The sequence below is a fragment of the Python bivittatus genome, unplaced genomic scaffold, assembly GCF_059951505.1.
Source record: "Python bivittatus isolate LINGU-HERP-01145 unplaced genomic scaffold, Pbiv_v1 ctg000220_np1212, whole genome shotgun sequence".
NCBI lineage: Eukaryota > Metazoa > Chordata > Lepidosauria > Squamata > Pythonidae > Python > Python bivittatus.
The window spans coordinates 3,478,016-3,502,321 of NW_028277048.1; the positions used below are offsets into that span (position 1 = coordinate 3,478,016).

Here is a 24,306-nt window from a genome sequence, read left to right on the forward strand (position 1 = left end):
TGTTTTGTTTGTTTGTTTATTTAATGGATTTAAGAGCCTCTCATGTTATAATTGAGACTCTGCGGGGCAGACAGGCTTAAAGGTATGAGGAACAATGATATGAACCTAAACACACTTGTAGATAGAAAATTAAACCAAGGAAATATAGCAGCAACTGGAGCTTGCAGACACAAAGCTGTTGATCACCAAGAACATGTCACCTTTCCACCAACTCTTAACTCTCCTGCAAATAGGAAAAAGTCTTGTGTTCAGTATGGGTCATGTACTGTTTGTGATATCCTACTGATAAATCAACTGATAACACAGTATCTCACATGCAAAAGGCTCCAACATATATCCTACCATAGCTCCCCCTTGCATCTACTTTAAAAAGTAAGCCAGCTAAACTCTAGAACAGTGTTGTCCAAACTTGGGCACTTTAAGATGAGGGGACTTCAACTCCCAGAATTCCCCAGCCAGCATGGCTGGCTGGGGAATTCTGGAAGTTGAAGTCCACTCATCTTAAAGTGCCCAAGTTTGGACAACACTGCTCTAGAATGAATTTATTTATTCCTCTCAGGAAAGAATATACCTTTCTCATAGCTCCATGCACTTTACAAAATGCATTCATTTTTTTAAAAAAAAGAGGTGATCAAATATTTTTGCTAGTAAGATGCCTAAAGATGTACACAACGAAGACCCTATAAATGACCTTCAACTGAATATGTAGGTGTAATGGGCACCTTTATCATGGCAAGCTTCTACAGATTCCTGTGAGATCAGAATGCACACACAACCGACCTCAAAACTATAGCTTAATGATGCTAATTTGGACCAGAATTTCTGTCACCAAGCGAAGTGGTTGTTAGGTGAAACATCACATGACTGCATTGCTTAGCGATGGCCTGTTCTAGTAGTATCGGTTGTGGTTGTTCGGCAAGGACTGTGCCATTGCTAGGCGAGGACCTCACGTTTCTGCCCTGCCATGCTCGCTGCCACTTCAACTCCCCCCCCACCTATAACCCCCCCCATCTCTGCCTTTTTGGCTGCCATTCATTCTGCTGCTGCCGCCTACCCCTGCCACCCCACCGCTGGCCCCAGCTGACCATCATCTTCCTTCTGCTGCTGATGAGGTGCATCCAGCTGAGGCAGTTGCTGGCCTTGTCAGCAGTGGGAGGAAGAAGACAGCGAAGGTCAGCTGGGGCCGGTGGGGAGCAGTAGGATAGGCAGAAGCAGTGGAGTAAATGGCAGCCAAAAGGGCAGAGATGGGGGGGGGATATAGGTGAGTGAGGGGAGTTGAAGTGCATGCTGCAGTTCGGGTTTCCAAGTGCCCAAACTTTGATTACATAACTGCAGGGACGCTGCAACGGCTATAACTTTGAGGACCAGCTGTAACTATCATTTGTTCAATGCTGTCATAACTTCAAATAGTTGCTGAATGAAAGGTCTTTAAGCGACGACTACCTGTAATCTCTTTTGCATCAAGTAAGGAAGCCTAGGACAGCCAGGGGCAAAATTACTGAGAAACACAACTCCTCCCCGCTTGAGATTAAATAGCAAGGACGGGGTTTCCTGGGGCTTTTCTTCTTTAGAATCCCCTCAGCAGCAACAGCTGGCTATATGGAAGAAAAGGAAGGAATTTAAGTTGACCCAGGTTGTGGGCGAAATCTTCTAGGATCTAAAGATGAATATAAAGTAAACTAGACTTCTAGATGCAGTGAGTAAGCAGAGTTCCATTAGGGCAGTGTTTCTCACCTTTAGCAACTTTAAGAAGTATGGACTTCAACTCCCAGAATGCCCCACCCAGCAAGCAAGCTGGCTGGGGCATTCTGAGAGTTGAAGTCCATACATCTTAAAATTGCTAAAGTTGAGAAACACTGCATTAGGACTTATTTTATTTTGCATGTTCTCAAGACAAATTACCCAGGATTCTTCCACAGCTAATTTTTCTCTGAGTCTTAATCTCATTTTTGGATGGCCGACTGATTGTTTCTTTGTTTACACTTTTTTGGAATTTAGTACTTTTCTTTAAGCCTTATTATTCACCTATGATTTTTTCCCTCATTGTTGTGCATTAATAAACTCCAAATACTAATTTAAACAAGTATTTTGGTGTCAGTTTGTATCTTGAGGGATTATAATCTGGAAACCTGCCTTGAACGGCTAAAGCTTCTCCACAGTGTTGGCCAAGATGTTGGGTGTATGGTGCCTCTGTGTTTCTCAATTAGTAGAAAGGGAAAGGGGTTTTCTTCCTTTCAGCCTCACTCACAAAACCTTGCTTGAGGAAAAGAAAACAGGTTATAGAAGGCAATAACTGCAGCATCACCCTGGGTTGTCCCAGTTGCGGGGGACCAACTCAATGCAGAGAAAGAGAAAACCCACAATACAAGTGATCGTTTCAGCTTCTTTGTTGCTAGTTAGCTTTTCCTCACCTGCTGATCTGTCCCTTGCCACTCTTCCTTTTTTCCTTCATTCTCTTGCCTCTGCTACTTAATCTTGCCAAGTTTATTTTTTCTGCTCTGACAGAAAAAATAAATATTTCATTGTCAATTGCTTCCTTCAGAGTCTCTCTTTTTGAATGCTAGGTTTGCCCAGTACATTTCCTGGTTACTTCTTGGACACAATTAAATATTTATGTTTCACTGGTGTTTTAATAGGAAAGTTTTCAGCTGTCTTAAGGAGAATTTTTATAAAATGATGTATTATTGGCATACGTCACCAGAGAAATTGTCTAGAATGTATAAAGGTACCTCAAATTTATGTTGGAAATGTGAACAACAAGAAGGGACATTTTATCGTGTTTGGTGGACGTGTAAAAAAGCCAGAAAGTTTTGGATTCAAATATATACACCAATGCAGAGGATTTTAAAGATTAATATACAATTGAAACTAGAAGCTTTTCTTTTGGGACTGATGGACAAATAGTTGGAAAAAACTTATGGAACTTCGTTTTTATAGATGACAACTGCAATGAGATTATTATATATACAAAGATGGAAAGATTTGGTACTACCCACAATGGAGGAATGGTTGGTGAAGATGACGGAACTTGCTGAAATGGCCAAACTGACTTCTTTGATCAGAGAAAAGACAATATCTATGTTTATTGATGCCTGGAAACCCCTTATGGACTTTTTGCATAAAACAGAAAAAAAATGAACTTATGATTTATGGTTTCGATGATTAGACAGGGTGGATTATAGAAAAAACAGAGTTACATTGTAACCATAGAGCAAGAGGTAAATTTATAACAATGTTATCTGTAAACAAGATCGGAAGTTACTTCTTTGTATTTTTTTTTTCTTTACTTTTGCACTTTTAACTCTTTCTCTGATTCTTTTTTCTTACTCTATATTAGTTTCTATTAGTTTTTATCTGCTTTCTTAAAATTTTTAATAAAATTATATATATATATTGTGTGTGTGTGTGTGTGTGTGTGTGTGAGAGAGAGAGAGAGAGAGAGAGAGAGAGAGGAAAGCTTTCAGCTGCTTGGACCTTTGGGTGCCCAGAAAGTTTGGGACTGGAAAAAAATTATGATTAAATGGAGCAAAATTCTTACCGGAATGTTGCTGAGTGATTCTGTGATGCTTTTCTTATCATGTCCCACCACCACTCCAAAGATGGCAAAAGCCTGGCCTTGAACATTCTCACCAAATAAGTATCTGCATGGTTAAAAAGTCACAACAGAGAATAAAGATTCTCTAGAGAACCAGTATGGTACATTGCAGTGAAAAGGTTGCTCTTGAACCAAAGCAACCAAGGATGTCTCCAGGCGAGTATTTTTGTATGTGTGCAACGGCCCTGTCTTATTCACAGCATTTGACAGTGGGGTCAATCATCATTATCTTCCATTTCTTAGCCTCCTAATAAGGAGACACTGATTAACTGTACCATGCCTTTTGAGTGATAGCACTAGTTGGCCATCTGGAAACACTCTTAGGTAGGGCTGTGCAGTGCTTTGGGTTCGATTCCCAAGAAGTGCTTCAGAGTGCAGAGGACCACACATGGAGCGCCCATCTACGACTCTTCAAAACAGCTGCTGGGAAAAGGCACTGCTGCTTTCAAGAGGCACAGCTAGGTGCTGCATTTGCACCCCCAGTCAATTCCGAAATGCTGCCCACTCCTATTCTTAGGTTCAAATTCCTATAATTCGTTAGATGATATTGGCTGATGACAGTCCTACCATTGAGTTCAAAACCCTTAAATTCACCAGATGATGCTAGTTGATCTGCCATCTCTCAAACTGGTGTTATTCCCCAGGTTATAGAATTTATCAGCAAATTTTTAAAAATCAGTCCCATAAAATTATTATACTAATAGTGGGACACATTGTTGTTGTTCAGTTGTTAAGTCATGTCCAGCTCTTCGTGAGCCCATGAACCATATTGCGCCAGGCCTTCACTGCCTCCCTGAGTTTGCTCAGTTTCATGTTCATTGCTTCAGTGATGCTATCTAACCATCTCATCCTCTGCCATCCCCTTCTCCTTTTGCCTTCAATCTTTCCCAGCATCAGGGTCTTTTCCAAAGAGTCCTCTCTTCGCATTAGGTGACCAAAGTATCTGAGCTTGAGCTTCATTATCAATCCTTCCAATGAACAGTCAGGGTTGATTTCCTTTAAGATTGACTGGTTTGACCTCCTAGCAGTCCAGGGGACTCTTAAGAGTCTTCTCCAGCACCACAGTTCAAAGGCATCAATTCTTTGGCGCTCAGCCTTCTTTATGGTCCAGCTCTCACAGCCATACATTACTACTGGGAAAACCATAGCTTTGACTATGTGGAACTTTGTCGGCAAGGTGACATCTCTGCTTTTTAATATGCTATCTAGGTTTGCCATAGCTTTCTTCCCAAGGAGCAAGCGTCTTTTAATTTCATGGCTGCAGTCTCCGTCTGCGGTGATCTTGGAGCCCAAATAAGTGAAGTCTGTTGCTGCTTCCATTTCTACCCCTTCTATTTGCCAGGAACTGATGGGTCCAGATGCCATGTTCTTAGTTTTTTTAATGTTGAGTTTCAAGCCAGCTTTTGCACTCTCCTCTTTCACCCTCATCAAGAAGCTCTTTAGTTCTTCTTCACTTTCTGCCATTAGGGTGGTATCGTCTGCATATCTGAGGTTGTTGATGTTTCTCCCTGCAATCTTAATTCTGGCTTGTGATTCTTCCAGCCTGGCATTTCTCATGATGTACTCTGCATATAAGTTAAATAAGCAGGGTGACAGTATACAGCCTTGTTGTACTCCTTTCTCTATTTTGAACCAATCAGTTGTTCCGTGACTGGTTCTAACTGTTGCTTCTTGACCCGCATACAGATTTCTCAGGAGACAGGTAAGGTGGTCTGGTACCCCCATTTCTTTAAGAATTTGCCACAGTTTGTTGTGATCCACACAATTGAAGGCTTTTGCATAGTCAATGAAGCAGAAGTAGATGTTTTTCTGGAACTCTTGTGCTTTCTCCATGATCCAGCGAATGCTGGCAATTTGATCTCTAGTTCCTCTGCCTCTTTGAAATCCAGCTTGTACATCCGGTAGTTCTCGGTTCATATACTGCTGAAGCCTAGCTTGTAGGATTTTGAGCATAACCTTGCTAGCATGTGAAATGAGTGCAATTGTGCGATAGTTTGAGCATTCTTTGGCATTGCCCTTCTTTGAAATTGGAACGTAAACTGACCTTTTCCAATCCCGTGGCCACTGTTGCATTTTCCAAACTTGCTGGCATATTGAGTGCAGCACTTTAACAGCATCATCTTTTAGTATTTTAAATAACTCAGCTGGAATACTGTCATCTCCGCTAGCTTTGTTGTTAGTAATGCTTCCTAAGGCCCACTTGACTTCGCTCTCTAGGATGTCTGGCTCAAGGTCAGTGATCACACCAGCATGGACATCAGGGACATTAAGATCTTTCTTGTATAGTTCTTCTGTGTATTCTTGCCACCTCTTCTTAATCCCTTCTGCTTCTGTTAGGTCCCTGCCTTTTTTGTCCTTTATCATCCCCGTCTTTGCACTAAACATTCCTTTGATATCTCCAATTTTCTTGAAGAGATCTCTAGTCTTCCCCATTCTATTGTTTTTCTTGTTTTCTTTGCATTGTTCATTTAAGAAGGCCTTCTTATCTCTCCTTGCTATTCTCTGGAAATCTGCATTCAGTTGCTTATATCTTTCCCTTTCACCCTTGCTTTTCGCATTCCTTCTTTCCACAGCTATTTGTAAAGCCTCATCAGACAGCCATTTTGCTTTCTTGCATTTCTTTTTCTTTGGGATGGTTTTAGTTGCTGCCTCCTGTACAATGTTACAGACCTCCGTCCATAGTTCTTCAGGCTACCAAATCTAATCCCCTAAATCTATTCATCACCTTCACTGTGTACTCACAAGGAATATGATCTAAGTCATATCTGAGTGGTCTAGTGGTTTTCCCTACGTTTTTCAATTTAAGCCTAAATTTTGCAGAGAGCAGCTCATGATCTGAGCCACAGTCAGCTCCTGGTCTTGTTTTTGCTGTCTGTATAGAGCTTCTCCATCTTTGGCTGCAAAGTATATCCTTACATACATCCTTACTATGCATCAATCATGCTATTCCTTTTCTGGTAAGCAGTATTATGCAGAGTACAGAAAAGGCATAAGATATAATAAAGCAAAGAAATTAAAGACAAATGATAGGGGAAAAAATCAGCTCTAGCTTACACTAACAACATTCATTATATGTCTTCATATCTTTCTATCTGTTTCCCCAGGCTTGTGGTTAGGTGAACTCTGCTGGTTAATGTGGTCACATTATTCTTATGAGTTGGATTGTGTTTATGGCCTCAGGTATTTGTTAACTATTGTTGTGGTTTTAACCCTTGTATGGTGCCCAGAGTCACCTTTGGGCAGCCTTACAAACTGTTTAGATAAATGAATAAATCTTTGCAAAACAGTCTTATTTCCATATTCATACAGTGCTTCACACATGCCTTTTGTTCTTTAAACTTCTGACCACTCTCTTTTTCAGGGTTATATGAACTCCATCCAACCATCTTTCTCTTAACCCATTCATTCTTCTTCCATGTATTTGTTTGAAATTCAATTCCTATTCATTCCCTCACCATGACTAAGCCACCTCAAAGTGTTTCTTTTGTACTGGCCATTCAGTTTTGTATTCAGTTGATGTTCATTCAGCCCTCATTCGTTCTTGACCCTATTTCTTCTTGTTTTATCACACACACTTCTTAAGTGCTCCTTTTCCACTGCATTCAACTTACTTTTATGTTTTTCCTGACATATCCAATTTTCATTCTACATAATGAAGTGAAAGGAGCATGCCCTTATGCCATTTTTACTTCTGTCAATAAACATTCATCACAACAGATTACAACCTACCTATTACCTTATTACCAGCATTTGTAAATGTTGAAATTCCTCCACCCATTTTTCCCATCTTTAATAAACTTTCTGTCAAGGTTCACAAATTCATATATTTTATTCAGGGTGTTTTTTGCTGAATAAACAATAATTATTCACTCTGCCTTCCCTATCAGACTCAACTACCTTGGTTTTTGATACATTAATTTTCAGATCCATACTCCTAGTTTGTACAATCTACCTAACATTTGTTCAGACAGTTTAGGTGTTCAGCCAACACAGCATCATCTGCATACAATACAGTACATGCATATTCATTTCCCCAACCAACACATTTATTACCATCATAAACATTCCTTATACATTTATCCATAAATACATTAAACATCAAGGGGAAATCATACATACTTTTTTTATTCCCTGTTCAGTGCTGAATTATTCACTAAGCATTCCATTGATTCTCACTCATGGTAACTTCCATTACACCGATCTTATTGCACTGAACAGCCAACTCCCTATTTGTACAACACATTCCATAGTTCAAACCTTCACATTTTATCATGCACTTTCTCTAAATCCACAAATATATTGCACAAGGGAAAAAGAATATTCAGTATTAAAACAATGAATGAGGACCTGAAATCTGTGTAAGAGTGTTGGCTGGAATCTACATGACTTTGCAACCAAGACACTTTCTGTCATCATTACTTCTTCCCTTTATTCAGTAGCAGTGAAGAATTAAAAAGATGCCTACCTGGCAGTGATGTCAATGATCAGTTCATTGTCGTCAATATAAAAAAACTTTTGAGGGGACTCCAGGGTCACCTTGAAGTTTGGCAACACTATAAAGAGTTGGAAAAGAAACTCAACTCAAAAGGTGTAAAAACATTATTGTTAAGCACAGTAGGATCTTCTAAATGGCCTGGAAAAAGGCACTGTTAGGCAGCCATCTAGATTCTTTGTAATAGCCTCACCTATATATCCTTGTTCATGGTCCTGGATATTTGCAAGAGAATTATGAACGCGTTATCATTACAAAAGCTAAGGAAATTGCTATAAAATTGGTGTATGATTTAATTTCATTGTAATTGCAAGATTTCTATTGTATCTTTTCAATATGATTTATCTATTCATCAAATTTCTAGGCCACCCAACTCCAAAATAACTCTGGGTGGCTTCACAAATAACACTACATAAAAAACTATAATTGTCTGAAAGAACAACGTAACACATTTCCACATTATCCACCCACTCCTCAACTAAAACCAGCCTGCCCAAAACTTCCCAATCCAAGGCCTGAGGAAAAAAAACCCCGTTTTTAAAAGATTACTTAAAGGCAGACAAGGTAGGGACCATATGGATCTCCGGGGGATTGCAAAAGGCAGGTGCATGACAGAGATGGCCCACTTTCTGGTTCCCACTAAGTGATATTGTTTAATTGAAAGGATCTGAAGCAGGAGTGGACAGAAGTGATGGACAGGACAGGCAGGCACTATGGGAGACAGGTGATCTTTCAAATAGCTAGGGCTTTATACGTAATAACCAGCACCTTGAATTGCACCCAGAAGCCACTGGAAACTAGCGCACCTCATGTAGCGGGGTGTTATATGGGCAGAGTGAAACTTGCCCTTTACTGCTCAGTGCTGTTGCATTCTGGGTGGTCTTCAAGGGCAGACCCAGATCAAGCACATTGCAATAATCCGCCTGCAGGACATCCAAGGCATGAATGACTAAGTTGAACCTGTGCAAAGGTCTATGGGCCACAGCTGCCACCTGCCCCTTGAGCAGGAGTTTGGAATCCAGGAAGAGTCTCAGACTGTGCATTAATTCTAAACAGAACAGTGCAACCACATTTAGAACCAAGGGTGGAAAGTCCCCAGAACTGGGAGGGTCAAATTGGTCTTGCTAGGGTTAAGCCTTAGCTTGTTCCTCCCCATCCAGACCCCAAAAGCTTCCAGGCACTGGAACAAGACCTTGATAGTCCCATTTGGTCGGCCAGCATACTGATGATACCTGTCCCCAAATGGCCAGAAAGATACCACAGTCAATGGTATCAAGATGTGCTGGGAGAACTGGAAGGGCCAGGACAGTTACATTACCTCCAGTAAGAATGACCAATGTCACCTCAATTTTATATCCAGATCTGAAACCCAACTGAAAAAGTTCCAAATAATCTGTTCCATCCAGTGTCCTCCATAACTCCAATCTGACCACTTTCTCAACACTTTCTCCAAAACAGGAAGGTTGGAGAGTGGGTGAAAATTGTCCAGGATGGTTATGTCCAACAATGACCTCTTAAGGAGAGGGCACATTACCTCCTCCTTCAAGCCTGGTAGAACTACTCTCTCTCACAAAGAGACTCCCTCACATGTTTCCTCCTGAACAGGCTTCACAAGCCACGAGGGACAAGGATCTAACAACAGGTGGCTAGATTAACAGTCTAGAAGAACCCATCCACTTGCTCAGAAGTTATAAGATCAATCTTCTCCAGGCAGCCAAACAAGACCTGGAAGGCCTCCCTCATTCAACCAGCCCACTCAGAGTCCAGCTCCAAACAAATCTGGATAACTTTGCCCACTAGATGCCTAGAATATATTTCCAAGTGGTTCAAAAGGTTCATTCGTGCCCCAAAAGGAGTAGATTACCTGAAAAAGGGTTGCTGGCTAGCTATCAATGGATGTGATAAGAGCAGAGAAATATCCCCATAATAGAATCCATAATATGGGCTCTTATATGTGCTTGGCCAGATTCACTCTTATGCTTCTTCCAAAGAAGAAGCATCTCTTCTGACATTTTATCTCTCAGAGATCTTCAGAGAAGCAAGAGCTGCTCAGGAACAACATACAGAAGAGGCTGTATAGGAGCAATCTGATCCAAGGTCCTTGTCACCTGCCCATTCCAGGGAGAAACTAAGGCCTCAGATGTATGGCTCACCATAACCTTGGGAAAAAAAACCAAGCACTCTCTGAACATCCTCCAGCTCTATTAAGTGCCTGGGGTGGAACGATCTAATGGGTCCCACCTCCTGGGGAGGGGGATAGCAGAGGTAAGCTGCAAAGCAATCAGAGAGTGATCTAACCATGACAAAGAACTGATTGCAATGTCCTTCACCTTCAGATCATGTCTCAACTCTCCAAGGGGACAAAAAAAAATCTAATGTGTAACCTTCAACAGCTGATCAGTAATTTGGGACAGGTCCACAGTTGCTATGGTGGTCATGAACTCCTGAGCTGCCTCAGATTCAACACTGCATGGGGGCAACTTAAAGTCCCCAAGAACTGTCAACCTCAGGGTGTCAATTGCCAACCCAACAATGGAATCCAGCTCAGGCAGGAATATTGCCACGGGGCAGGGAGGCCAGTACAGCAGTGAGAAACTCAGCTGCTCCATGGAACCCAACTTCAGCCACAAGGTCTCACAACAGGTTCTGTGGCACAGAAAAAAAAAATGAGATTCAACTTTGATATTCATTTTCTCCCTTCCTGTTGAACACTCATCTATCTATAAGTTCAGATGAAGGACTTGCCATTAAACGTTTCCATCCTAAGTAAACTTTTGGATTTCTTATGTATTTAGCTTGGCCATAGTTATAATACCATATTCCTTGATTTCAAATTCAGTGGCAAACGTTTCCTGCAAATTATCTTCAAACCTGGCAACAATCTTCCAGATTCCAGTTCTGCAAGAAAACAGGAATGGAGAGAAATCTGTTCAATCCACGTGTTGATGCAAAGTTACAAAATGTTCATTTCCAAACATATGACTGAAACAAAATATACTATAGTGATAAAAATCCACATTTTCCAGACTGCATAATTAAGTCTGCAATTCAAAGAAATGCACACAAAAATATGTTCATTATGGAAAAGTGCCAATTAAACAATATTAAATTAGGGGAAATTACATTGAAAACTTTGCCTGGGAATTCTGGTAGTTGTAGTCCCAGTATTCCAGAACCAGAAAAAAACTGCCAGGAATTGGAAAGAGAACAAGAGAATGAGGGGAAGAAAGAGAGAGAGGAGGCAAGAAATTCAATTTCTCAAACTGCTGGAGAAAAAGCATAAAGCATGGAGAGAAGTAAATGAAATTTAGATAGAGGAAGTATACCTGCATATCATGATGTTGGAGATGAGCATCAAAAGGATGAGGAAAAGAGAAGGACAATAGGTAGACTGGAAATCCCAAAGCAGGAAAGAGGAGCTGGACAGAGAAATGATTACCAGAAGGATCTGTTTATTCTAAAAACATTTTGATCCCTGATGGATGTGGAGGGGCATAAAATATCTTCTAAAAATTGAACAATTTTAGAATTAAATATCTCTCCAAATAGAGACATTCGGCAGGACATTTATGATCTTATCCTGCAGTTCTGTGGCAATAGTAGTGCTTGGCCTCTCTGCCTCAACACTGGAACATGACTCAGAACATGACTTAGAAGGGGAATCTGACATCATGTTTTCTTGCCTGTCAGTCTCTAAAGTGCCTTTCCACTCCAAGGTTGGACAATACAAATTTCAAACCAGAGGAGTACACTCCAGTAACTGAGCAGAGAGGCTCCTCTTGATGGAGGAGTTGAGGAGTTGATAGTCACAAGCTCTCTGCTTCATTTTCTTCTTATGATGATGAAGAAGAAGAAATGGTGGAGAAAAGGGCAAGGAAGATCAATATTGGTCAGCACCAGGTGAAGTTGAACTGCATGGTTTTTGGTTGAAACATCTGACTAGTTTGCACCCACTCATTGCCAAGCACTTTAACAACTTACTGCAAGGAGATGAAATTGAAGATTGATTAACATCTGGCAAAACCTACCTGATAATGAAAGATCCAACAAAAGGGGCAGCACCAGGCAACTACAGGCCAATTACCTGCTTACCAACAACTTTCAAATTGCTAGCTGGTATTATAGTTGATGCAGTCCAACAGCATCTAGTTGAAAACATGCTCTTTCCCCCTGAGCAGAAAGGAAACTGCCCAAACTGCAAAGGAACAAAAGATCAGGTCCTAATTGACACAATTATTTTGGAAAACTGCAACAGAAGGAAGACCAACTTCAATGTAGCTTGGATTGATTACAAGAAGACATTTGACTCCTTGCCATATGATTGGATAATCAAGTGCCTAGAAATAACAGGAGTCAGTAGAAACATCAGCAACTTTGTGCAAAGATCAATGGACAATGGAAGACACAGTTGCTGGTCAATGGTGATAGACTGGGAGAGATTAATATCTAGAGCAGGAAAGCTGAAGAAAGAGACAGAGGGGCTAATTGTGGCTGCACAAGACCAAGCCTTAAGAACAAATGCATACAAAGCCAGAATTGAGAAGACAGCAACAGACAGCAAATGCTGCTTCTGCAAAGAAGCCAAAGAAACAGTGGACCACCAGTTAGCTGTTGCAAGAAGATTGCACAGACTGATTACAAACAATGGCATGACAAAGTAGCAACAATGGTGCATTGGAATATCTGGAAGAAATACCACTGGCCTGCAAGCAAGAGCTGGTAGGACCACAAAATAGAGAAAGTAATAGAAAATGAAGACGCTAAAGTGCTTTGGGACTTTAGAATTCAAACAGACAAGCACTTGCCACATAACACCCTAGATTTAGCAGAATAGAACAGAAAGAACTGGAAAAAATCACAAAATACAAAGATCTGAAAATAGAAGTACAACAACTGTAGCAAAAGAAAGCAAAGATAGTACCAATAGTAATAGGTGTCTTGGGTGCAATCCCAAAACATCTGGAGGACCACTTGAACACCATCAGCATTGACAAAATCACCATCAGTCAATTGCAAAAGGCAGCTTTACTTGGAACAGATTACATCCTGTGATGATACCTTTAACACCATCAAACAACAACATCTGCCTATCCCAGGTCCTTGGGAAGGACTCAATAGGTGGATAAAAATGCGACATCCAGTCTAAACATCTGGCTGACTGTGTGACCAACAATAAAAATTTAAGACTGGATTACCAATATAATTCCCTTCCTATTCATCCATTCTTATTCCTGCACTGCTGGTTTGCAACTTGCAGGCCTTGGAAGTCAGTGACAATTGCTGTAGTTGTAACACAAGTGAACTATGATACATATGTCCTAAATGAAAATGGAACTAGACCAGCTTCCCCCCAGTTGGTGCCTTCCAGGCTGGATGGGGATTCTCAGAGTTGTAATCCCAAGATATATAGACAATGCCAGGCTTCAGGAAGATATTATGCGGGACTACTGAGGCTGTGATTGAAAATAATTTTTTGTTTAATCCTTCCGTACCCCTGCTTTTGCCACTCACACTGAAATGTCAGAGATACTGTAGTTCTTGGTAATGATGCCGCCATCTTCAGATAATGCCAAGCTCTTATCAACCACAATCCTATCAGGATTCTGAAATGAAACAGCAAATAATCCGATAAGAAAAACAGTTGGTGGCTTCTTTTCATCTACTGAGCAAAGTGGATTCTATTACTGAAAGTCTCTTAATTGGAATAATGTGCAATCAGTGGGAAGTTATGTTCTTGCCAGCAAAAAAAAAAAAGCAGGGTCAAGGAGAAAAGAGAAATACATGCAACATGGCGCCTAGTCTACTGTCCATGATAACCTACAGGCACCAGTACAGGGTTTACTCTGCTGTTTCTGCATAGTAAGCATTTTGGATAGCGGTTATTAGAATGGCAATCAGTTCAGTTTAATATTAGAAATTCTAATAAGACTTCATTGGGACTGTACCTCCTTCTCTGCATTAAGTGGGCTCAGAGCTTCAGTTACAGAAAGGAACAGGGTTGTGTAAAGTTAGTCGTGAGGAGCTTTTACATCAGCCTGGCTTTGTATAATTATTAGGCATCTGTATTGCTCTTAGTGGATAAAATAAGTAGGAGAAGCCACAAAGGCATCGGGACTAAGTTTCCATGTTTGGGAATAAGCAAAGTAATAAGCACCTAAACAAAAGAGTTCCTGGAGGACTGTCAAGTCCAAAGTCTGAAATTACCTAATTGCACTGTTGCCTATTTTAATCTACTTCATGCAGGAGCTCCCAAAGCTTTTGCACCAGGGGACATAGCTGGCCTTTTGAAACTACTGTATTGGCATTCTCACAAATAGCTGCCATGGTGGAATGGCCAATCACAAAATATCCATTTACCAGAACACTAACCATGAAAATGGATCTCACTGTCACACCTGCTCAGGATGCTTCCTATTACTTTAGTTTATCTTGGTCTTTTTTTGCTCACTCCCAAATAAAACACTAGGCCATCCATTATTTTATTTTCTAAGAATGACTCTGGGGTCTCTGTAGGACTCACAGGCGTTGCTGAAAATACACGCTACACCAGAGGATAGTGCTTTGCTTTGCAGCGCACCTTCTTCCCATTGTTTTCAAAGAATACCTTTAAAAAATTAGATCAGATGGTCCAAGAATGTGGGTGGTGCCAAGAGATCTGGTCTACTGATGCCTACAGGTGCCACCTCTGGGACCCAAAATTTAATAGATTGCTGGTAAATTTAGCCTGTTTTGCAGCATGAAAGAATTCTCAGCCAAATTATCTTTCACAAAGGGTTTCTTACAAACATGTTTTCTTACATTAAAGAAACATTTCCCAAAAGAGGCTTCTGGGATCCAAATCAAGTGCTCACACACATTCCAAGCATTAGCTCAGGGTGAGAATGGATCAGCAACCTATGGCCTCTGCCTAATTCTGACAGAATGGCCCTGTGGGAAAATCCCAAAACACAAATGATAATTGATTTTATTGTAATTTGTTTGTTGTGAACCACCCAGAGTCATTGAGAGTCAGGCAGCATACAAGTTTAATAGATGATGATGATGATGATGATGATGATGATGATGATGATGATGATAATGATGATGATGATGATGATGATACAAGCCAAACCAAGAACTGCACAGGTTCCTCCTGTGACAAGCCTCTTTTGGGAAATATTTCTTTAATGTAAGAAAGCGTGTTTGTAAGGAACCTTTTGTGAAAGATAATTTCTCTGGGAATTCTTTCATGCTGCAATCTGAGCAGGCTGAGGGAGCAAACTAATTTCAGAGCACTGGCTGTCATTTTCTACATATTTAGGACATTTTCTTCTGTCCTACTGATGGTAGGAAAATCCAAGTGAACATTCAGATGGGGCATTTTATTTATTTATTTATTTATTTAAATTTATTGGCCACCCAACTCCAATGGACTTTGGGCAGCGTACAAAAGTAAGAAACCCCCCCCCCATAAAAACAGCTAAAAACATTAAACCAGACGGACAGCCCAGACTAAAGTGATCTAATAAACAACAGAATTAACAAAAACAAAACAAATGGAAATGGAAATGGAAAAAAAAAAGACAGCTAAATGCCAAGTTTCTTACCAAAATCTCTATGGAGACAGGCTTTGTTTTGGGGTCCAGTGTGTGTCCAACAGTGAACAGTCGATATTTTACTGGAAGAGAAGCAACACTTTAGTGTGGTTGGTTTGTTCATGTGCCCCTAAACATTCAGGACTAATTCAAAAACCATGTTACATCCTTAAATATAACTCTAGACCTGCCCCTTCCCCTCATTCCTGATCTATGTGGGTCTTTTCATTCTCCCTCAGACCCACACAGCTCCACTGCCTTTCCCTCCACTCCCCACTGCTTTGCTGACTGAACTCTAATGGGATGGAGACTGTAACCAATCTGCTAGCAATCCTAATTCCCTTCTTCTTTTTGGGCTGAGAGAGAAGGCAAAAGAGCCTATGGATGGGCAGTCACTGAGGGAAGAATGAGCATTTATGGCTTCATCGTGATACTTTTGGGGTTAGGGTTTACACTGTGTCTCAGCATAGACTGAGAAGGTCCACAAATAAGCCAGGAGCACAGCTGTTTTCCAACTATGTTATTAGAACATACTCAACAAGTGTCCGTTCCTTTCTCACGGAAATAAAGTCATTGTATACTGGAACTGCCCAGGCGATCATGCCAATGCTGTTTTTGTTAGTTTCCAGTTATCAGCTCTAAGAAGCATCATCTGGCATCTGTAGTCTTGCATTCCTCAACTCTTTTATTACCCTCCCCTTTTAACCTACTTTGGGCAGCCAAAATAGAAAAATGCACATACAAGGATATGGAGAAAACAGCAGAACCATAGAGAAGCATACAGAGAAAATATTACATGGCGAGAACAAGTTTTGTATCAACCAGAGAATTGCTTTTATGGTTTTCTACAGAAAACCCTCAAAATGAAACTTTATCATTCTTAAACCTACATTGCTCAGAAGAAGAAGAAATGTAGGGAAGTTGAAAGGTTGGAGAAAAGAGAACTGGAAGGCAGAAAACTGAGGAAGAAGAGTAAATAATGCTGCAGGTTTTATGACTTTCATTGGTCTGGGCCTCATGCTAGAGGCCTCAAGACTCTCTCCTCTTAAGGGGGAGGGGCTTATATAGCTTTGGATGTTAGATTAGCTACTTACCAGGAGGCGGCACTGCCCAACCCATTTCCTCCTTATTGGCACTCTTCAGGTATAGGTATTCTCCACAGTGGAGGAGTACAAGACCTGAGAGTTCAAATCCTGTTAAAGGGTTGAACCTAGAACCTCTAGTATGGAGCACACCTATGCCTGAAGATTCCCAATAAGGATGAAACCGGTTGGGTAGTGCCTACTTCTGGTCAGTAGCTAATATAACAGGTAAATAAGTGAACTCATTGTTTGTGTGCAAGCCTTGCCTACTATCTCTTCCTTGCTGTTGCTGTTCTCTCTGCCTTTTTTTTTTTTTTTGCATGCATGCATGTGTGTGTGCCTTGGAATCAGTATCAACTCCTGGCAACTGCCTGGACAAATCCCTGCAGTTTTCTTGGCAAGATTTTTGGACGTGGTTTGCCCTTGCCTTCTTCCTAGGGCCTGAGAGAGAGTGACTGGTCCAAGGTCGCCCAGCTGGCTTTGTGTCTAAGGCGGGACTAGAACTCCAGGTCTCCCAGTTTCTAGCCTGGTGCCTTCACCGCTACACCAAACTGAAATGTACTTAATGGCTAGTCAAAGCCACAAACAGAAATAATGACATTACACAAACAATGCTACACATAAAATATACAACATGTTATCAGATTAGAAGATGTGAAATAAAGGATATAAATGGAATACATATAGAGAAAATAGGATAGATCTATGGCTGTTTGGGCTGCCTGGATCTGGGGACATTCCATTTTGACCTTGGTTGTGGTGGCACTTCCCCATTCAAGGGTGGTGTGAAATTTGGGGGTCTTCCTAGACTCACAGCTCCTGCTTGATGAGCAGGTGGCAGCTATGGTCAGGGAGGTTCATTGCACAGCTTCATCTGGTGAACCAGTTGCATTTTTTCCTAGATCGGGGGCTCTTCAGAAAGTCACTCATGCCCTGATCACCTCACAGCTTGACTACTGCAATGTAATCTACGTGGGGCTGCCCTTGGAGACTGCCCAGAAGCTTCAACTGGTCCAGAATGCAGTGGTGTGGTCAGTTATGGACATGCCTTGGTATGCTCATGTAACACCTCTGCTTCAGAAGCTGCACTGGTTGCCAGTTTGCTTCCAGGTGTGATTCAAGGTGCTGGTCATTACTTATAAAGCCCTGCATAATGTAGGACCTGGTAACTTGAGGGACTGCTTGTCTTTCATAGTATCTGTCCAGCTGATTTGATCTTGCAGGGTTGGCAAGCTCCAGGTTCCTTCGTTAAACAGTGGCATTTATCAGGACCATGAAGTATGTCTTCTCTGTAGCAGTGCCTGCCCTCTGGAATGAGGTTCCCCCTGAGATTTGAAAGGCCCCCACTCTACTGCTGTTTTGAAGGGTCCTGAAGACCTGGCTCTTCACCCAGGCCTTTGGTGACAGTGAGCGAAGCCCCCTTTAGATTGTGGGGGTTGTTTTTTTCTTTGATCCCATCCGGTTTTCTCATTTTTGCCATCTTTACTCTTTATTTTTTGTTTGTCGTTGTTGTTTCCTTGTTTTTAAACATTTTTAAGAATTTCTAAACTGCTCAGAGATGCTGGGAGTTGGGTGGGATATAAATTTAATAAATTTAAAAAGTAATTAATATAGAGAGTAAAGGTTTATGTTTTGTATCAACTAAAGAACTGCTTTTATAGCTTTCTGCAGAGAATCCACAAAATGAAACTTCAGCGGCTTTATTACTGTTAAAGCTGCATTCCTCAGAAGAAAGATGTACATGGAAGATGAAAAGATGGGGAAAATGGGGAAAATGGAAATGGAAGACTAAGGAAGAAAAGGCAAATAACTGAACACAAGTCTTGTCTACTATTTCTTCCTTGCTGTTCTCCTCAGCACAGAATTATCTATACACATGTATGGTAGTCAATGGCAAGGCAAAACAACAGAAAGAAATATGGAGACACTACCCAAACAATTCTACGCATAAAATATACCATACGTTATCAGATTAGAAGATATGAGGACTATATGCACAATATGAAATATATCACCAGGTTGAGGCCTGGATTCAACTTGTTGCTTTAACCTGGAATTAATGCAGCCCAGTTACAAGGCTGCATTATGGAAAGTGAACATGTTGAATCCTAAGGGCTGCTACTTTTACATGTTGGGCTTATCCTGGTTTAATGCGATATCTCAAAACAGTGACAGGTGATATTGGGTAACCTCCTTTTGCTGTAGTTGAGAGTTCAGATAGAATAATGTAAATTACAGTAAAGCTTTCATATAATAAAAATAGATATCCTTAACACTTTATGTTGCATGATTGGATGTATGAAGCCAGATTCCACCATAAATCACCAGTCTATTCCTTCTTCAAAAGTGAAAAATTAAAATAGGATTTGCTATTCCACTCCGTGAAGGGTACTTATTGTTAACTACATACAGAGGGCAATAATCCATAGAATATCTAAAAAACTATTAAAAGTTTATTTATCAGGAAAGAGCACCTAGAAAGAAGATATATAAGCTTTTAATAATGTTTGAATATAATTACCATATTATGCCATATTACCATTGGTTATGATCTAGCCTATTCTGAAATACAGCAAATAAAGGGTGTTAGTGTCCAACCTTTACCAGAGGCATTGATTTATCTATTCTCTGAAACTGCATTCCCGTTCTGCAACCTGTCTCTGAATCTTCAAAGCTTGAGCCCCAAGTTAATGTTCATCTACAAATGAAAACTTTATTATTCTTTTTCCTCTTATAGCCAGATGTTATCACTGTGAGACTGCTGAAGAGGAGGTATTCCAGGTCAGTGTTGTGCAGTCTTAGTTTTATTCCCCACAGACCTTGATTAATTGTTGTTACCAAACAGTATTTTTCAATGTGACACAGTGGGAAAATTACTAGATGCATTACTATAGTCATTTTAATTACACGTAAATATAGTTTTTGTTATAGTTCCTCCTACTGTATACCTGACACACCTCTCAGAACTGCAAAATCATTGTGCACCTCATTCTAGACTAACATATTCCATATGTTAGACTCTTGCATTCAGCCCCTGGAGCTTAGTACTGTCTTTGGGAGAGAGTACTGGCCAAGCAACATTGTCTATTACCTGTTGATCCAGATTTGTAGATTGGTTTATCCGTTTGAATGAAGATATAGCCAATTTCAAAAGAAAGTCGAACAATGTTCTCCAAGGTGAACTGGGAGCTGGAAGCTTGGATATATATAAACTGTCTACTTTGGATGTTCTTCACATCATGAGCTGGAATCTATAGAAGAAAAGGCATTAAGAAATTAATCTAGGATCAGGCTTCTTTCACATCTTCTTCAGCCCTGATTGTGAAGAGAATAATTCATGGATTTTGACATGACATGACCTCATGGGGGTGGTACTGTACACTCCTTTTCCCTTTGAGATCCTTACCACTCCTTCTGGATGAGGTGAAAGAGGAATGATATGGTCAGTATTCTCAGGCAACTCTATATTTTATCTTTTATTCATAATATATAGTTAGGATACGAGAGTCAATTTGGTCTAGAGGTTAAGATACTGGAGAAGGAGTTGAGAAACCTAAGTTCTAGTCCTGCTTTAGGCAGAGAAGCCAACTGGGTGATCTTAAGTCAGTCACTCTTTCTCAGTCCTGGGATGGAGGCAATAGCAACTACTAAATTGTTGCCAAGAAAACTACATGGATTTGTCCATGTAGTTGCCAGGAGGCAAGACTGACTTGAAAGAACAAAAAAAAAAAAAAAAGGAAAAACATAGGAACCTTTGTTCTAAGTCAGACTGTTCTACATCAGTAATGAGTAGCCTGACTGCCAAATCCATTTAGCTTTCTTTTATACAACAAACCATGGCTAAAGAATGTGTGAAATCTGCTGGTTTAGTCCAAAAGATCCAGACAAATCTGCTGCATTACCTACAACTTGATTCATACATGGCTTAATGAATAAACTACAGTTGGCTGGGTTCATATCAGTCATGATTTACATGATTTGCTAACCACAGTGGTTGGTTTCATACAACATGCTAAGCCAAAATAAACCATTTCATTTCTTTATTTGATTTCTATGGCTGCCCCTTTCACACAAGTAACTCTGGGCAGTGTACAAGGATTAAAAACACAAAACAGTACAACATTCAACCCGCGTTGTGCTCAAGAACAAACAGTAACCCCATTCATCAACAGCAGCAAAGCTCACCTAATTTCCTGACCCAAATGCCTGGGGAAACTGTCAGGACTTCAGTGCCTTATGAAAGGCTAGTAGGGTCAGAGCCCCCCAAATCTCCAAGAGGAAGTTCCATAGAGCAGGTGCTACCACTGAGAAAGCACAACTCTCGGGTCCAACAAGATGACATTGTTTAATAGAAGGGGCCCAGAGCATGCCCTCTCTGCTAGATCCAGTGGGGCAAGCAAAAACGATGGGAGAAAGTAGTCCAGCAAATAATCTGGCTCTATACGCTGTAGAGATTTATAGATAACCTTTGAATCACACCCAGAAGCCTGCTGGGAGCCAGGGCAGCTCATGGAGCAGTGGTATTATATGGGCATAACAAGAAACATCAAAAACTGCCCACCCTGCTGCATTCTCAGCCAGCTCCAGCTTCCAAAAGCTCTTCAAGGGTAGCCCAGTGTAGAGCATGTTTCCATAATCCAAACAAGAGGTGACTAAAGCAAGGGTCACCATGAACAAGGCCTCCTAGTCCAGGAATGGGTGCAATTGGCACATAAGAGGAACCTGTGCAAAGGCTCCCCTGGCCAAGGCTGCAACCTGCTGAGAGTTCAGAAGGATTCACAAATTGCACATCTACTTTGACTGGGGAAGTGCACCCCCATGCAGAGTTAAGGATGGAAAATCTCTAGAACTGGGGTGCCTTAAAACCCATAGCCTCTCAGTCTTGCTGAGTTATAGCCAAAGTCTGTTCTCCTCAAGCTAGATCCTCACAGCCTCCTAGCACTGGAAAGGCACATGATGGAACTTGATGATATTGCTTGGTTAGCCCAGGGTAGAAATGTACAATTGGGTATCATCAGTATACTGATCATACTGCACCATTTGCCAATGGTTGGTCTCGCCCAGCAGCTTCATGTAGATGTTAAATAGGAATGGAGAGAGGGTGGAGCCTTAAGCCACCCACAAAGCAGGGGCCTCAGGCTTGATCCCTTCCCCCTCCCAACCAAGTGGAATTGGCCCCAGAGAAAGGAGGAAAACCACCAAAACAAAGTACCTCCTACTCTCAATCCCTTAAGAGGACCCAGAAGGATACAATGGATCTTTCAATGATCCAGAAAGATACCATGATCTTTGAAACCTTATGAGAGATCAAGGACGGCCAGGATGGATGCACTACCCCCATCCTGAGTTGTCCAGAGGTCATTGACAATCATGATCACTGCTGTCTCAGTACTGAATCCTGACTGAAAAGGGTCCAGATAATCCACTTCTTCTAGGACCCTCTGGAGCTGTAAGCCAAACACCTTCTCAACAACCTTCCCTAGAAAGGGAAGGTTGGAGACTGGATAAAAACTGTCCAGATCTGAGACTTCTGGTGAGGACTCATGGCAAACTGGATGTTTCTGAGGAAGTGGAGATGGCATTGCAGTGAAACCAGGGGACAGACGGGGTTTTCTGGCAAGTCAAACCTCTCCAGATAAAGGAGAGATTGTGAGATTGCCCACATGTACTCCATACAGCTGCTCCTCATGAGTAAACTGCTGAATCTGTTCAAGGGTTGAAAGGCTGGGAGTAAAGGGGTATCCACCAAGCTCACAACTGTGATGTACAGTAGCCTTATGGACATAAAGTTCTGCCGAACCTCATTAGTTAATCACTTTTGGAAACTGCATATTAATTGTTTTTCAACTATTAAGAACCTTCTGATCAACAAGTTTTATAAGATCCACCAAGTGAGTTCCCTTTAATCCTTAAAAAAAGAATTTTTAAAGATAAGTTTAAGGACATTAAAAAAAATTTTTTTTTGGAATAAATAGCAAAAGGGTGATTAGAATGTTGATTTTAGAAAGTTTAGAAAGATTAGGGGTCCAGATGGATTTGAAATAAGATTTTGAAATTGATCACAGGAATCCTTCATGTGGGAAAATGCTGTTTTGAATTTTTTGGGAAAAAAAACCATGATAGGATTGGACACTAGAGGGAACCAGAGGACAATTAAAAGAGAAGAAATTCTAAATCTCTGATTAACACAGAATGGAGCAAAATACTTTAACATGAGGATATTTGTGAGCAATGGATCCAGAAGTTAATCTTGAAAGTGTCTGCCATTATAGATAGATGGCTTTTAAGAGATGTTGTGGAAGTGGAACAAGTTCTGCCAGATGGGACTGGGACTGATCTGAAAGTAGATTTGAAAATGACAAGCTGCAAGGGTGATATGGAAAAAGATGTTACACTCGATATACCATTGAAACTGGCTGATGTCTTAATAATTGAAAGGAACGTGTAAGTGGCAAACCAAAAAAGTTACTTGAATAACCTTTTTATATTGGATTTACAAAAGAGATCTGTTAAAGTTTTGAAGGATTTTGTGAGAAGGGACAAAGAAATAATGAAAACAAGCTTCAAGATATTATTTGAAGGAATTAAAGATTAAGACTGTTAAAAATAACAGGAAGGAATATAAAGTGTGTTTATTTGGTCATGGTTAAACATAGCTATGTTATTTCTGGCAACCCTTAATGGACTTTTGCTGACAGGACTGAATGACAAAGCTGTAAGAATCTGTTTATAGATATGTGATGGGATGAAGAGACGTTTTTGTTGCAATTTAAGAGGTGAATAGTTGTTAAAAGTGTTTATACTTGTGATGAAGGAGGAAGTTACTTTATATATTTCTTTTCTTTTTCTTTGCTGTATTTTTACTTTTTTTCTTGCTTTTATTTTTTCCCCTTTTTTACACTTTCAATTTTTCTTTTTACACTTTTTTCTTTTTGGTAGTTTGTATTAGTTTTTAATCTGTTTAACTATAATCTTTAATAAATTATTATTTTAAAAAATTGTCCAAATCTGTTGAATCCGGCAATGATCTCTTCTCTGGCAGAGAAGCTTTCACCACCACACAGACCCAACCCTCTATCACCTCCCACCTCAATCAACCAGAATTCTGAAACACAGGTGACTGGGCGTACAGCTCCAAGGGCCTTGTCCACTTGATCAGGATCAATAGGTTTGTACTCTTCCTAGATAACTAGGCAAGGCCATGCCTCAGACAATTCCATAGGCCCTGTGCAGCTGGATTCCAACTCCAAGTGAATCCGAGCAACTTTGTTCAATGGGTGCCTAGAATAGTCTTCTGCAGATCCTCCTTACTCAGGAGGAACTGAGTTGCCCTGCTTTTCCTGGTGTTGGTTGCTGGGGAGGATGTGCTCTGAGCTATGGTTTCCTTCCTTGGCTTTTGGTTATGTCTTTTATATGTGTCTGTTGATGGCTGATTTGTCAGAATGCTAAGCTTCAGCCGTGTTTGAGCCTGACAGCCTAGATAAACCATGATGTTGTGTATTTGGGAACTACTGTAAGTTCTGCTTAGTGAGTCTGAGATATACACTCTGTTTTGGTCAGTAA

General features: G+C 40.7%; 1 protein-coding gene across 1 annotated transcript in view; it reads right to left on the reverse strand.

The window, feature by feature from the left end:
* Positions 1-24,306, reverse strand: part of LOC103058543 (venom factor-like) — an 85,559-nt gene that overhangs the window by 55,744 nt on the left and 5,509 nt on the right. The window contains exons 3-8 of the mRNA XM_088137671.1: positions 19,835-19,994; positions 15,674-15,744; positions 13,599-13,690; positions 10,903-10,985; positions 8,061-8,148; positions 3,539-3,641 (exon numbers count right to left, since the gene is read on the reverse strand). Coding sequence (XP_087993797.1) covers positions 3,539-3,641; positions 8,061-8,148; positions 10,903-10,985; positions 13,599-13,690; positions 15,674-15,744; positions 19,835-19,994 — 597 coding nt within the window. The remainder of the gene's footprint in view (positions 1-3,538; positions 3,642-8,060; positions 8,149-10,902; positions 10,986-13,598; positions 13,691-15,673; positions 15,745-19,834; positions 19,995-24,306) is intronic.